This window comes from Miscanthus floridulus, chromosome 1 (genome assembly GCF_019320115.1).
Source record: "Miscanthus floridulus cultivar M001 chromosome 1, ASM1932011v1, whole genome shotgun sequence".
NCBI classification, from domain to species: Eukaryota; Viridiplantae; Streptophyta; class Magnoliopsida; order Poales; family Poaceae; genus Miscanthus; species Miscanthus floridulus.
In genome coordinates this window covers 197,121,985-197,135,918 of record NC_089580.1, presented here as the reverse complement: position 1 = coordinate 197,135,918, position 13,934 = coordinate 197,121,985, and the positions used below count along the sequence as shown (strand labels likewise).

Genomic DNA, 13,934 nt, shown 5'->3' with positions numbered 1-13,934 from the left:
GTGTCGTTGCCACTGCTAGATCCGCCTGCGCTGGGACCGGATCTCACCTCCCCGTGCGCCACCGTCGCCGGATCCGCCAGTTCCGCCCGTGCTGTCGTCGGATCCCGCCTCTCCGTGCGCCGGCCGAGGTCGAGGGAGAGGAAGAGGGATGTGTCGTCGCCGCTGCTAGATCCGCCCGCGCTGGGACCGGATCCCGCCTCCCCGTGCGCCACCGTCAGATCCGCCGATGCCGAGGCCGGATCCTGCCTCCCTGTGCGCCGACAGAGCTCGATGGAGAGGGAGAGGGAGAGCCATGCGCCACCGTCACCGGAGATCGAGAGGAGAGGGAGGTGTCCGCGCCCTGCCTACGCTGGTGGGGGAGAGGGAGAGGGAGAGGAGAGGGAGGAGCCATCGCCAGGGCTGCCGTGGGGGAGAGGGAGAGGTGAGGGAGAGGAAATGGCGAGTGAGGGAGAGAGAGGTGCCGGTGGGGGAAGTGAGGGAGAGGAAAGGGCGAGTGAGGGAGAGGAAAGGGCGAGTGGGGAAGGGCCTCCCGTGCGTGCGTGTTTAGGGCCGACGGGTTTTTTTTTATTCATTTTTTCTTTGCCGAGAGTTCTTTTTGACACTCGACGAACCTTTTTTTTTTGTCGAGTGTTTTTTTATGACACTCGGTAAACCTATATTTGCCGAGTGTTTTTTGTTTGACACTCGGCAAACCATCCTATTTGCCGAGTGTTTTTTTTTTGCTGAGCGTTATTAGGGTAACACTCGGTAAAGAATTTGTTTGACGAGTGTCCGAGGGAATACACTCGGCAAACATAAAAACACTCGGCAAATTTGAGGTTTCCGGCAGTAGCTCTTGGGGACGAATGCTGTGGTGGGCTTCAGCTAGGTTTTATTTGTTATGATGGTTGTCATGTAGGTGGGTGGTGGTATGTTGTCATTCCTGTTTTTCTGCATTTCACCTTCTTTATTAGTTTGCGTTTGGCAGCGGGAATGTAGTTTTTGCTATCATTTTGGGACACAAATAAAGCTTTTGCTATCATTTCGGGGAAAAAAAGATAAGACATGCCAGAACATCCGGTTCCTAGAATTTTGAGGATGTAAGCCAATTTATTCTTCTTTGTGCATAGGAATGCCAAGTTAAGCCTTTTTTTCTGGGTCAGTGGGTCCTTTTTTTCTGGGTCAGTGGGTCCGATCTAAAACTCATTTAAATGAACTAATCTGGATTTCAAAAATAGAATAAAAACAAACTAGATAACTGCCCCACTGGTACCCATTACTGCACAATGATTTTTCAGATCCATTAACGTTTTTATTTTAAAAAAAAATTGGATTTGTCCATGAAAATTTTCAGGCTCGCTATCAAACAACTACGGTTCAGTACTTCAGTTTCAAGAATTGGCTTGGCAGTCAGCAGGATTCTTAAGTAAATGAGCTGCAGACACACCCAACAAGGCTGCGAGTTCCGGTGATTTGGACGCTTGAAAGTTCCGCTATGTGCTTTCTGATGGCCTTTAGTCAAGCAGACACTATGTGCTTTCTGTAGTCTGTACTTTGATATCTTGCAAGTACATTCGAGTTCAAAATTGTTCATGTACTTTGAATCGCCAAAAGGCGTCAAATCTTGACTTTATGGCATACAATTAATCAAAGGCGCATCAAACTAGGCATTTGATTTATCCAAACAGAAGGAATACCAACTGACAGTTAGAACAGACTTTCTACTATATTTCTCGATAACATCAGTAAAAATATGAAGTATTGAGCATACATGACAAGGTAAAAGATTGAGCTTATACGTGATGATAAATTGGCCCATAGAAGAAATAGACAATAATTCACAAGAATGTAGGACAAGGGGACAATTTTATTCATCAGAGACCCTTCAATACATGGAGACAAATGCGTTTCAGAACAAAAAGATAATGCATCACAGTAGGGCTTCACATTATTTTGGTTGACACGACAACACTGATGGGCAAAACAATGGATCACTAACAACACTGCAGAGCCATACTGACACAAACGATGAAGCCATTCAAGGTAAACTCGTAACCCACCAAGTTAAGCAATTACTCAAATGCGCCAGGATGTTCCTTCTGCATCTTGACGACCTGCTTCCATGTCTCGAGGTTGGAGAGTTTGTCATACCATTTTGCCACATTCTTCTTGTTAGTGAAAAGCTTTCTTCCTCTTTCAGTATTTACGATGTAGTGCGAGTTTGGAAGGTGAGAAAGGTCAGCCAAGGTGAATTCATCACCAGCCAGGTACTCATTCTTGGAGAGTATTTCTTCATAAACATCAAGGACCTGCTTCAGTTTATCCTCATTTTCAGCAATAACAGCAGGGTCCTGACGAATGCCCAAATGACTGAGATGAGGAACGAATGCCAGCTGAAAGACAAGTGCAGAGCTAGGAGGGCCAAAGTTTTGAGCTTCTGCCTGAAGCCACTGTTCTATTGATGCCCGTTCTAGAGCACCAGATCCATAAAGGGTCTTGTTTCCATCATTTGGAAACTGGTTACAAACGTACCGGCATATATCCCTTGAATCTGCACAAAATTAAGGTTCGCATTTCAATACTCTATAGCAAATGAAACCAAGTGTGCTCAATGTTTATTCATATAAGCCACTGTAATACTCGTAACTCACCGACAAGAGTTTTGTCGCCATGCTTGACGGTCACTTGCCCATTCGGATCCTGTAAATAGCAAACGGGATAAGTGCAACTTTGAACTTATTTGAGTACCGAAACTGAGCACAAAAAGGAAAAGAAAAAACTGATGCAAGTGCCATACCCGCAGCCTAATGAACTCAGGAAGCTTGTGATGTGTCTTAAATGTATCGATGCGGACAAGCTCAAATTCCAAGTTCTTCTCAAACAGGCATGTCAGAACCCTGGCAACATCAGTAGATGCCGGCTGGCCAAACACTTGCAAGCCTGCTGCCATGCTTCCCTTTGATTTCTTTGATCTCTAGCTCAAGCTGTCAAATGACAATGAGGGATGATGCCAACATGTCTCACTACCAGGTATTTAAAGAAACAAGAAAGATGAAATGCTTGCCTTGCTACCTGACACCACATAAATGGAAAAGGGAAAGTGTAAAGACAAAGGGGAGGTATGGATTCTTGCTTGCAACAATCATATTGTCTCTACCAGTAAAACAATGCATACAAAACAGTGTTATTTATTTTCACTTCTGCACTGCAATGAAACATAAAATATACAGAACAGAAGTTTGGGAGACTGCACAATGCATAGAAGGTTTATGACCATATGCCATGAGAACTGGTTTCAGATAAAAAAGAATATGGCATCAACTACAAGTAACATCAGCAAAGAGGATCTTGTAGCTTCTGTCAGGGTACAAGAATAAGGTTTTGGGCAAAAGCAGTGTCCCTGGTATGGAGTCAGATAGAATCCAAATGTTAAATGGATGCAAGTTAAGAACAAAGGACATGTCTACATGTGCTTAGGCTTTAAAAAGAATAAAGAGCATACCAGCGTGTTCTTACGCTTTAAATCAGGTATTTCAGAAGTTCTAGTTTTTTTAACCAAAAGAAGAGTTACAAGAACAAAGTTGATTTGTCGGGACTAATGCCAGTAAAAAAAAAATTGAAGTGGCATCCTGAGCTGTTTTCTTTCTTTGGCATGATACTACAGATAATGGTATCAGGTGGGATAGTAAGGGGGTGTTTGATCCAGGGACTAAAGTTTAGTCCGTGTCACATCGGATGTTCGGATGCTAATTAGGAGGACTAAACATGAGTTAATTAAAAAACTAATTACACAGATGGAGACTAATTTACGAGACGAATCTATTAAGCCTAATTAACCCGTCATTAGCACATATTTACTGTAGCACCACATTGTCAAATCATGGACTAATTAGGCTTAAAAAATTCGTCTCGCAAATTAGTCGCAATCTGTGTAATTAGTTATTTTTTTTTGTCTATATTTAATACTCCATGCATATGTCCAAACATTCGATGGGACAGGGACTAAAATCCGGTCTAAGGAACCAAACACCCCCTAAATGAAGTGGGAAAATCCATTTTTCTTCATCTTCATCCTGTAGCGCAGCTTACAGTATCAGTAAATTATTTAGAAATCTCTAATGCACTGCTCCAGAGCCATTGCCCAATAACCATGCCTTCACTTTGCCATGAGTCATTTGCTCATAGAGTTGCTCCAGTCATCATAATTTTACGGTTTTATTTCACTAGTCCAATGTAAACAGGTCACTACAATAACCCAATCCACATTTGGGGTAATCCATAGATGTAGAATATGTTGATCAAGTAGTTGCACGTTCGAGAGATGAGGTAGATTACATTCATAAGCATTCTGAACCAAGCTCTTGAATCGGTGCATTTGCAACGGAATCAGGCTACTTCGTTATCTGGATGGCAAACCATATGAATAATTGTAGGTACATTACATGGATAAACTAAATGTCGGTGTTTCGAATAAGCACCGGCAAGTAAATTTATAGTTATACGCGTTAGGCCCGGATGGTGCGCTAATGGACACAAGATTTATACTGGTTCGGGCTGAATGTCCCTACGTCCAGTCTGTTATTGCTCGTGTTATTAGCACCGAAAATGGTTCGTAGTAGGGGGTACAAACGGTCGAGAGAGGGACTGGTCCCAAGTCTCTGATGGAAGGGTCGAAAGGATGTCAAAAGCCTGATAGCAGCTTGACTGTGTGTGATGTGTGTTGTTCGTCAAGAGTCGGTCCCCTCGTTGAAGGAAGCACATCCCCTTTTATAGATGAAGGGGACGGCTTTACAAGTGAGAGGGCTCGGATGCGTACGCTACCTAGCCTTGTTGTTCACGTCTACCAAGCCTTGTTGTCCATTTCGGTGGGTGCGAAAGGATGATAAGCACCTACAATACTGTCGATGCCACTGTAGAATGTCAGGATGGCTACAGAGTACCATCTGTAACACCCCAGGTGTTTGCCTTCCACATTTGCACTTGCATTTCATGAACATGAACATCATTCATCCATTCATAAGCTTGTGTTGCCTGAAACATATTTTTGAAACATTGCAACGTATCGTTATATTTCATGTGTGTTGTTTCTTTTATGAAATGAAAAGTGTGCAACACTTAAGTGCAACATGTGCAACTCACTTTAGTGAAATATGGTTAGTTCATACTATGCAACAAGATCATGAAACATGTGAAACACGACTATGAAACAGATGTAATATTTCATGTGTTTTTCATTGTTTCAGTACGTACGATGCTTGATTCTTGTGTGACCTAGGTGTGGTGTGACTAATAATTCTCTTAAACAACTTAGTGACACCTAGAATGCCATTTGGAACATTGTTCATATTGATCATGTTGCCTAAATAGGATTTCAAAAAGTGGTTTGACTTGTTTTGACCCCTAAACCCTTTTGTTTGACTGTTTAAAAAGTGGAGCTTAGGATGTTTGCTTGTCTGAGCAACCTAAAACAAAGTTGTAGCAAATTTGATAAGGAACAAACTTTGTTTAGAAGCCAAGTCATAAAAATATGCACAACATGTTCAAAAAGGACCCACAAGTCAGAAGTGAAAGCTGATTCAACACTTGAAAATATCTTGTCCTAAATGCCATTTCAGTTTGATTGGGCCAACTTTGGCTTGATACAACTCTTGATCCTCTGTGATTTAGCTGTTGATTTCTAAAGCAAAGTTGTAGACCTAGCTTAACTCTACAACTTTCATGTACATTGCTTCCACTAATTCGTCACGGTTTAAGAGATCAAACGCTGTCAAACATGGCTGTCAGGCTGATCGAGTTAACTGAATGCAAGCTATAGTACCTAACAGAATTCAGAAAACGAGCGCCGCGTGGGTGACACTCGTCGCCGGCCATCTGACCGCGCTGCCACGCGCCGTGGACGTCCTGGCGCTGCTGGCCATGACTTGAACTCGCGCCCGCCTGCCTGGCGCACTCGCCATTTCATTTTCTCCATTCTAGTCGCCTTCCACCGTGTGCAGCAAGCGAGCTCAGCCGCTCCACCATTGCCGAGCAAACTGCGCCGTCGCAGAGCTTGCTCGCCGTCGCAAAAACACGAACTATGTCTTCACCATAGCTCCGTCGTGTTCTCCTCTACCTCCTCCACCTCTCAGCCGTGCCAATTGGGTCTTGGTAAGGGCGCATTTGCCGTTTTCCACCACCGCCGCCATGACGGGGTCTCACCGGAGTTGGAGCTCCACGCGGCCAACTACCACCGAGGCTTTCCCATCCCCTTTTCTTTGCGTGGGTAGCACGGTAGTGACCTCCTGAAGCTCGTACCAAGCTCAGTGGAGCCAGCCATGGCTTGCCATCGCCGGCAGCTCGCGCCGGAGCTTTGTCGTGCCGCCATCACCGGCGAAGAGCCCCCTCCGCTAGGTTTTAGGTCATGCCACTTGCACCAATCTGTTCCTCTCCTCACGCAGAGCAAGTAGGTAGCCGTGGTGTCGCCGGAGTCCTCGCCGTCGGCGAGCAAGACCACCGCCGCGCCATCAAACGCCGCCTCCCCTGTTCTGTCTCACTAACAACCGGGTCCCACACGTCAGTGATGGCTTGTTCCATAGGATAGTTCAAATTTCTTGTTTTGAAAGTTGTTTTGTAAATTTTGTAACTCCAAATGTGTAGATCCAAATGGTGTGATTCAAATTTTGTTAGACTCACAGTGAGGTCTAGTATTTAAGAAAAATATGTCTTGAGCACATGATGTAGAAATTTTGGATGAATTAAATAGGAACTTGAAATGTGTTTTCAAATGCATGCAAACTTGTTTGAATTATATCTTGAGTTTCTGTGATCCAAAAATTATGAAATTTTGTGGGTAAGCTAGTCTTGCTTAGTAGAAGCTCTGGTTAAAATTTGAGAGTCGTTGCATGTATAGTTTTTGAGTTATAGATTTTCCTTTTATCATTGATGGATACTTGTATGAATTTTTGTAAATTATCTAGGAATCCTATGACCATGAAACTTGGTGGGTAGTATCTTAGTACCTTAAGGATGCTAGGAAAAATATGAAATCTGTTGCTTGACACTTTTCACTAAGGTTTCCTAATTATGCTATTTTAAGCCATTATGCCTTATCATTTTTGTGTAGGCTATTATACTTACTCAAATGGTGTGAAATTTTTATGGCAGTCTACTTAGAGCATGTAGTATCTACTGTAATTTTTGTAGATTTAATGGTGTAGTTTTCATATATGTTTACCATTTCCTCTAATTAATTAAATAAATTAAGAAAGGTATTAAAAGAAATGTTTTGGTGATAAACACCCTACTTTCTGGTGTTCTTGTGATATGAGTGATAAGTGAGTAGAGTTAGTTTTGTCCAATTATTTGTTTACATCATAAGTTAATAATTATCTCGTTTGCATTATGTCCCTCTGGACAGATCTGGGGACTTTAGAAAGTTCCCCATGATATTTTGATTTGCTGTGAAGGTGATGAATACAAGAGTTGTAGATAATTTATGTATCTAGCTCCTGTCAAAATTTGAGGGCATTTGGCCCAGTAGTTTAGAAACTACAGCTGTTTAAAGTTAGGTTCCAGTTTTGCTTACTCTCTGTCTTGTGAGGACAGAGTTCTGTTGATCAAAGAATTCAACTTGGTAAAGTGTTGAATCATGCTTTGAGATCTAAAAATGAATTGTAGACAATTTCATAAGCTTTCCAGATTGTCTTCTTGCATGTCATTTGGATATATAAATCTCCAGTTATGACTAGTTTACTGTACCGCTACATAGTCTTCATTTTTCTAAAATACAAATGCTTGAGTGTATGCTTGATGCAATGTTCTCGTTGATTGTTTAGGGGTTAGCCTAACTTGAGAATATGCTTAGGTGCTGGTGCTAGGTCATTAACCGAAGATGAGCAATTATACATTAGGTTGTATAAACTTGGTAAGTAAAAGTGATTTGAATAGGGCTTAAGCTGGAATATGCAAACTACAACAAACATGTGCATTCCCCGAGCATCCCTGACATTCGTTCATGTGCATCCATGATATTTATCTTGCGCATTCATGCAATAGGTGTGCCGGAGGGAGTGACGTTGCTGGAGTTTGAGGGAGCCAACCAGGAGGAGGAGCCCAAGGTGTAGGAAGCCAACGAAGCAGCCGCCGTGGAGGAGTTGCCCGAGTGCCCTGACCACCAGCCTTCCTCGTTCCTGAAAGGCAAGCCCCGGAGCATATTAAGCCTCCCATGTTTTTACAAATATATTGAGTACCTTTTATTCATTGATGATGCATTAAGTATAGGAATTGGTTGGAACCAATTGCTGCATTATATATCCCTCCTTGTCCAGATATCGCACTGGAATCCTATTTAAGTTTAGGAACGGGTTAAATGCTTAGCCATGCTTAGTGCGGTAGAAGTCAGGTGATTTCCTGTCACCTGCGAGCTTTAGGATGAGGTGGATCACGGTTGGCTATATTTGCTATCGTGGAAAAGAACCATGTTAATAATGAATTAAGACCGGGCGGAGTCTTGTGTAGGTTTGGACATAGTGACTCCGTCTGAGTCGTTTAAGGACCAATACGCTGTACATCCTCATGTCATGTTGAACGCAGCCTAACACTTAGCTGGCCGAATAAGTCGTTCCGACCGCGAAGCCTAGTAGCTCGACTCAGGCCGGGGACACGAGCAGTGGCGTGCATTCTGGAGGTAGTAAGGATGTACAGAGAGCCATTGGCATAAGTCCAAGGCGGGTTAGAGTCCCGAACAACCTTGGCAGAGTGGTTCTCTGAGAATGTCGATCTGTTCAGACTCGCGACTCCTGAATTGTACCAAAGGTGACTCGTTTGCGACCCTGACGGGGGAAGCAGGGTTTGTGTTTAGGAATACCCCTCCAGCTGGATAGGAATCGATTCGAATCGCCGTCTCTCCCGGATAGTGAGAACTTGACTGAGCAGCGGCAACGTAGATTCAATTAATTTAACGATATGGTTAAATGGATGATGATGATGAGGTTGCCACAATGTATACCTGATATGGTTATTAATGTTTGCACCCTAATAAAATGATTGCTTAGTACAGGTGCTAATATAGAGGACAGGTTAATGGCTAAAAGTCACTGCTAGTTCAGGTTAAGAGTTGATCATTATTACGTATGCCTTTCCGCAAAAAGAAAGTGTCAGCCAGATCTACTAAATTAAGCTTTGCATAATCCTTGGTGTCATTTGTTTTAGTTTTCGATGGGTAAGTCTAGCTGAGTACATTCCCGTACTCAGGGTTTATTCCCTCTTGTTGTAGATGACCTTCTATATCAGGGATTCTGTAAGTATTGTCTCCACCCGGCGGGTGATGAAGACTAGATCATGGGCATGATCTCTGTTCTCTTATCTGAATGCTTTTGCGGGCTGTGATCAGTGAACCAGTATTTGTATTTGAACTCGGGTGTGTAAGTTAAACTATTTGCTTCCGCATGTTTTACAAGACTTGTTTTGTAATAACGAAGACTCTGTGATGATGTAATCTATTTGCGAACGTCTGTGAAATGTTGTAACGTACGATATGTTATGTTGAATTACTGTGATCTTGGTTGTATGCAAGTTGGTTTGAAATCCTTCGAGATTTTAGTTGACTACCGGGTTTATATGGGCTCAAGTTCAAGAATTTGATCGTTTCGGCGATTGTTTTTGTACTTGTGCTCTTATAAATTGGTCGGTTCTGTGACAGCTGGCATCAGAGCTAGATTCAACATTAAACATGTCTTACGGCTATTTAAAACAAAAACTTTTGTTGTAAAAACGGTTTTCCAACTTATAGTTATATATAAGTGTTCAAAAATCAAAATTTTTATGGTATACTGGTGATCACATCCCTTATAGCCCACTTAAGGACTTCTAGGTGGCTTATATACAATTACTAACTTAGGGGAATTGATTGTTTCTATTTCGTCGTCCATGCGGCGTGATATTGCATGGGTGCCATTCGTTTGAATGGTAATGTATGGATCAATTGCCTCTACGCTAAGGTAAGTGTGAGTTGCGAGAGCATGACCGTCCAACCGTCGGTCTAGGGGAGAGCTAGTTGTGGTTACTGGAGTATTTACATGTTGTATACATGTATATATGAAGGTACTTAATTGTGGGTACATTTGTCGGGTAGTTTGGATACCGGAGTATATATATCGGGGGATGTATATATGGAGAGTATCTTAGTTACTACTTGTGATTATTAGCATTATATCTTGTTGGGTTGGGCTGCAATGAAGTTTTCTGCAGGTACGCTAACAACGCACCATGTAGATCGATTAGTTACCGTTAAATTGAGAGAACATATGTATGCCACCGTATATTCCGCTAAAGCTTAAATTTTCATAGGTTTGTGAGGACGTACGGAACGCGCATGCATCATATTCACTCATGTCATTCATATTGCATTACTCCCTCCCTTATAATTGCTTATCCCAAGTGTAAAGTGCAATCTCTCCGCAAAATAATCCTCTCATGTGAATTGCATCCATTTTTATACAGATGGCCGTGCCCGTGTTTCCTACTGGTAGCAGCACCTTTTTGGACCAGTTCAGTACTCCCACCTTGCTCTAGAGGGTGCTCAGTTCAGTTGGGTACCCGGAGGCACCCAGCTACACGTGGAGGCAGGCGGTACCATTGGGAGATGTACCATGGTACGTCGTGACCTTTGTAGTGCCGCAAAACCCCACAAGACCGTTGTGGCATGGGTGGAGCATTGAGACTGATGGATGAAGCCCATGGGAAGCCGCTCAGGTTGCTGCCCTTGATGTGCTGATGGATATAGCATAGAGCTTCGGGGATGAGTTAGTGGGTGGACTAGCTTCCTCCATTCCCCGAGTGTCTCCTACTGAGGCTGAGTGGACTAAGGACGTTGGTCAGGCCTTGGTTCGAGGCCACGGCGAACATGTGCAGAGCGACAACACTGGAATGAGTCCTATGATGGCAGTCTTGAAGCTTTGTCGAGTCAGGCAAAACACCCTCTCTAGTGCGCTAGATGAAGCTGGCAAGGCAATGGCAGCCCAGCACAAGTTCAGGTTGCGTGCCCACAAGTATCGCCGTAGGGCGGATGCATGTGGGAGAGCTCAGCAAGAAGTTGAGGAGATTCGTGGTATTGCAAATTATCGTCTGCAACAGTGGGGTCAAATAGCACGCGAGAGAGACGAGCTTCATAACCAGCTGATGAACCTCACTATTGAGAGAGATGAGGCTGCACAAGAATTGGATCGTGTGACCCATCACAGGGATGTAGCTTTAGAGTTAGCAGAAGAAAGATGTCGGGGTTGGATGTTGGCTAACCACAACGCCTTTCAAAGGGAGCAAGCACTATAAGAACAGCTTGAAGAGCTTCAGGTTGAGCACCATCAGCTGCACAACCGTCTGTTTCCTATTCCTCACCCCATACCAAGGTATCCAAATGTGGGTGGACCTCAAGTGATTGAGGCCGATGAGGAAGAAGAGGACGTGCAGATGGATGACAATGCAGCTGAGCCTGCAGATGAAGAAGAAGAGGAAGACCCAGAAGAAGTCCAAGGTGTCTTCGATGTGGACAGCGATCACTTCGACGAGTAGTTCGTTAGCAAGTCTCACTAGTTCAGCTTTTGCAGTCATTGATGTAATGAACTTAAGTATGAAGACTGATGTTGGATGTACTTTTTTCTAAATTCAAACTCGGCATGTAATGTACTTTAATTCGCTCCCTTCGGGATGCGTATCGTAGTGGTTAAGTTTAAAACTTATCATGTTGGAATGCACTGCGTATGGTGCTAGTAATCTACTTGATGATGTGGTGATTGGAGAATGAATTATTGCCTCTATTTATTGTATGAAGTTTTCATTCTCGTCAGTAAATTTAGTTTGGCACGATTATATTGTTCCTCTCCAATGTGCTGACATCATCAATAATTACTGGTTGCGCATTGTGCAGATGCCTCGTACTCGTTCCACCGGTGCGGGTGATGATGATGATCTTCCACCACCACCACCCACACCAACAAAATTAATAGCAATGCTTGCGGAAGGACAACGCACTATGGTCGAGGCTCTCCATACGACTGCGAATTGGGATGGCCGTGGTCCACGCCAAGGACCAGAATCAAATCAATATAGTGATTTCAAGGATTTCCTTGACACGAAACCCTCGATCTTCAAGGAGGCTGAGGAGCCTCTACAAGCTGATGAGTGGTTGAATACTCTCGAGCAGAAGTTTCATCTGCTCTGCTTGACTGAGGTGCTGAAGACTGAGTACGCATCTCACCAACTGCATGGGCCAGCTGGCATTTGGTGGAGTCATCATTGGTCCACTATGCCCGCTAATGCCCAAATCACTTGGGATCAGTTCAAGTCTGCTTTTAGGGGAAATTACATTCCTCCTGGTCTCATGGCGATCAAGCATACAAAGTTCATGAAGCTGACCTAGGGGAACAAGAGCTTGAATGAATACCTGTAGGCTTTCAACAACCTTGCAAGGTATGCTACCGAGTTTGTGGATACAGATACCAAAAAGATTGCTAGCTTCAAGCGGGGACTTAGCCCCAAATTGATGAAGACCATGGGAAATTGCAAGTGTGCTCTTTTTAATGAGTTTGTGAGTGATGCCTTATCGCAAGAGAACAACAATGTTGTGTATGCTGCTTCGAAAAGTCATAAGCGGGCCTATGAGGCGGGCGCCTCACAATCCAAGGCTCCAGTCGCACCGAGGGCTCCATTCTATCCTCCAGCATCAGTCGCTAAGTTTCACCCACCGCAGAAGAAGAATCCCGCCAAGACTAGGTTTCGCAAGGCATTTACAGTTGCTCTTCCCAAGGGCACTACCAGTCAGGGTAGTTCCAAGGCTCCTCCAAGCAACATGCCATGCTGGAACTACAACAAGATAGGCCACTGGGCAAGGGAGTGCCCTTACCCTAAGAAGAATAACTATCAAGGTGGCCGTCAGGGGCAGGTGCACCACACTAATATTACTGAGATTCCTTCAGGAGAGGTAGTGACTGCTGGTAAGTTTCTGATTGATCAACACCCCGCAATTGTACTATTTGATTCAGGTGCTTCGCATTCCTTTATTAGTCCAGCATTTGCATCCAAGTTTATGCAAAAAACATATACTGTTGAGGGTGAGGGTTATTGTATTAGGGCTACCGGTGGTATTATCCCAACCAAGCTGGTAGTTGAGGACGTACAATTTGAGATAGAGGGGCGAAGTTATCAGGTTGATCTGATAGTTTTACCGGAGCTAGGTATCGATGTGATATTGGGAATGAACTGGATGAGCCGTCATGGAGTGCTTATTGATACATCGACTATGGTAGTCATGCTCAGAGATCCTAGTAATCAGGAGGGTTTTCTGGTACAGTTACCTAGGGACATCAATCTTTCTCGCACGACCAATGCGGTGCAAGCAAAGTCTCTGGTAGATATTCCTGTCGTGTGTGACTTTCCGGATGTTTTTCCCGATGATTTGCCTGGATTGCCCCTGGATCGGGAAGTGGAGTTCAAGATAGAGTTGCTTCCTAGTATAGCTCCCATCTCTAGAAGGCCATATAGAATGCCTCCCAATGAACTAGCCAAACTTAAGACCCAGTTGAATGAACTTCTAAAGAAAGGCCTTATCCGTCCTAGTTCATCTCCGTGGGGTTGCCCAGCTATCTTTGTGAAGAAGAAGGATCAATCCCTATGTATGTGTGTAGATTATAGACCCTTGAATGCAGTTACAATCAAGAATAAGTACCCTCTACCATGCATAGATATCTTATTTGATCAGTTGTCTAAAGCAAAAGTCTTTTCCAAAATTGATTTGAGATCTGGGTATCATCAAATCAAAATTCGGCCTGAGGATGTCCCAAAAACTGCATTCTCTATAAGATATGGACTGTATGAGTACCTTGTTATGTCTTTTGGATTGACCAATGCCCCCGCACATTTTATGTATCTGATGAATTCGGTGTTTATGCCCGAGTTGGACAAATTTGTGGTGGTATTTATCG

At 43.6% G+C, this 13,934-nt stretch overlaps 1 protein-coding gene across 1 annotated transcript; it reads right to left on the bottom strand.

Annotated features, from left to right (window-relative positions):
* Nucleotides 1-1,828: 1,828 nt before the first annotated feature.
* Nucleotides 1,829-3,065, bottom strand: LOC136449623 (glutathione S-transferase F10-like). Its single transcript, XM_066449732.1, has 3 exons — nt 2,777-3,065; nt 2,631-2,679; nt 1,829-2,530 (listed from the first exon to the last, which is right to left on the bottom strand). Exons 1-3 carry the CDS (start codon nt 2,927-2,929, stop codon nt 2,052-2,054), a joined length of 681 nt encoding a protein of 226 aa, XP_066305829.1. The 5' UTR covers nt 2,930-3,065; the 3' UTR covers nt 1,829-2,051.
* Nucleotides 3,066-13,934: the final 10,869 nt, after the last annotated feature.

Coding starts and splice junctions, on each gene's coding strand:
- LOC136449623 (XM_066449732.1), bottom strand. CDS start 2,929: ATGGCAGCAGGCTTGCAAGTGTTTGGCCAGCCGGCATCTACTGATGTT. Junction 2,680..2,776: donor CTGAGTTCATTAGGCTGCGG/GTATGGCACTTG, acceptor TGCTATTTACAG/GATCCGAATGGGCAAGTGAC. Junction 2,531..2,630: donor TGGCGACAAAACTCTTGTCG/GTGAGTTACGAG, acceptor AATTTTGTGCAG/ATTCAAGGGATATATGCCGG.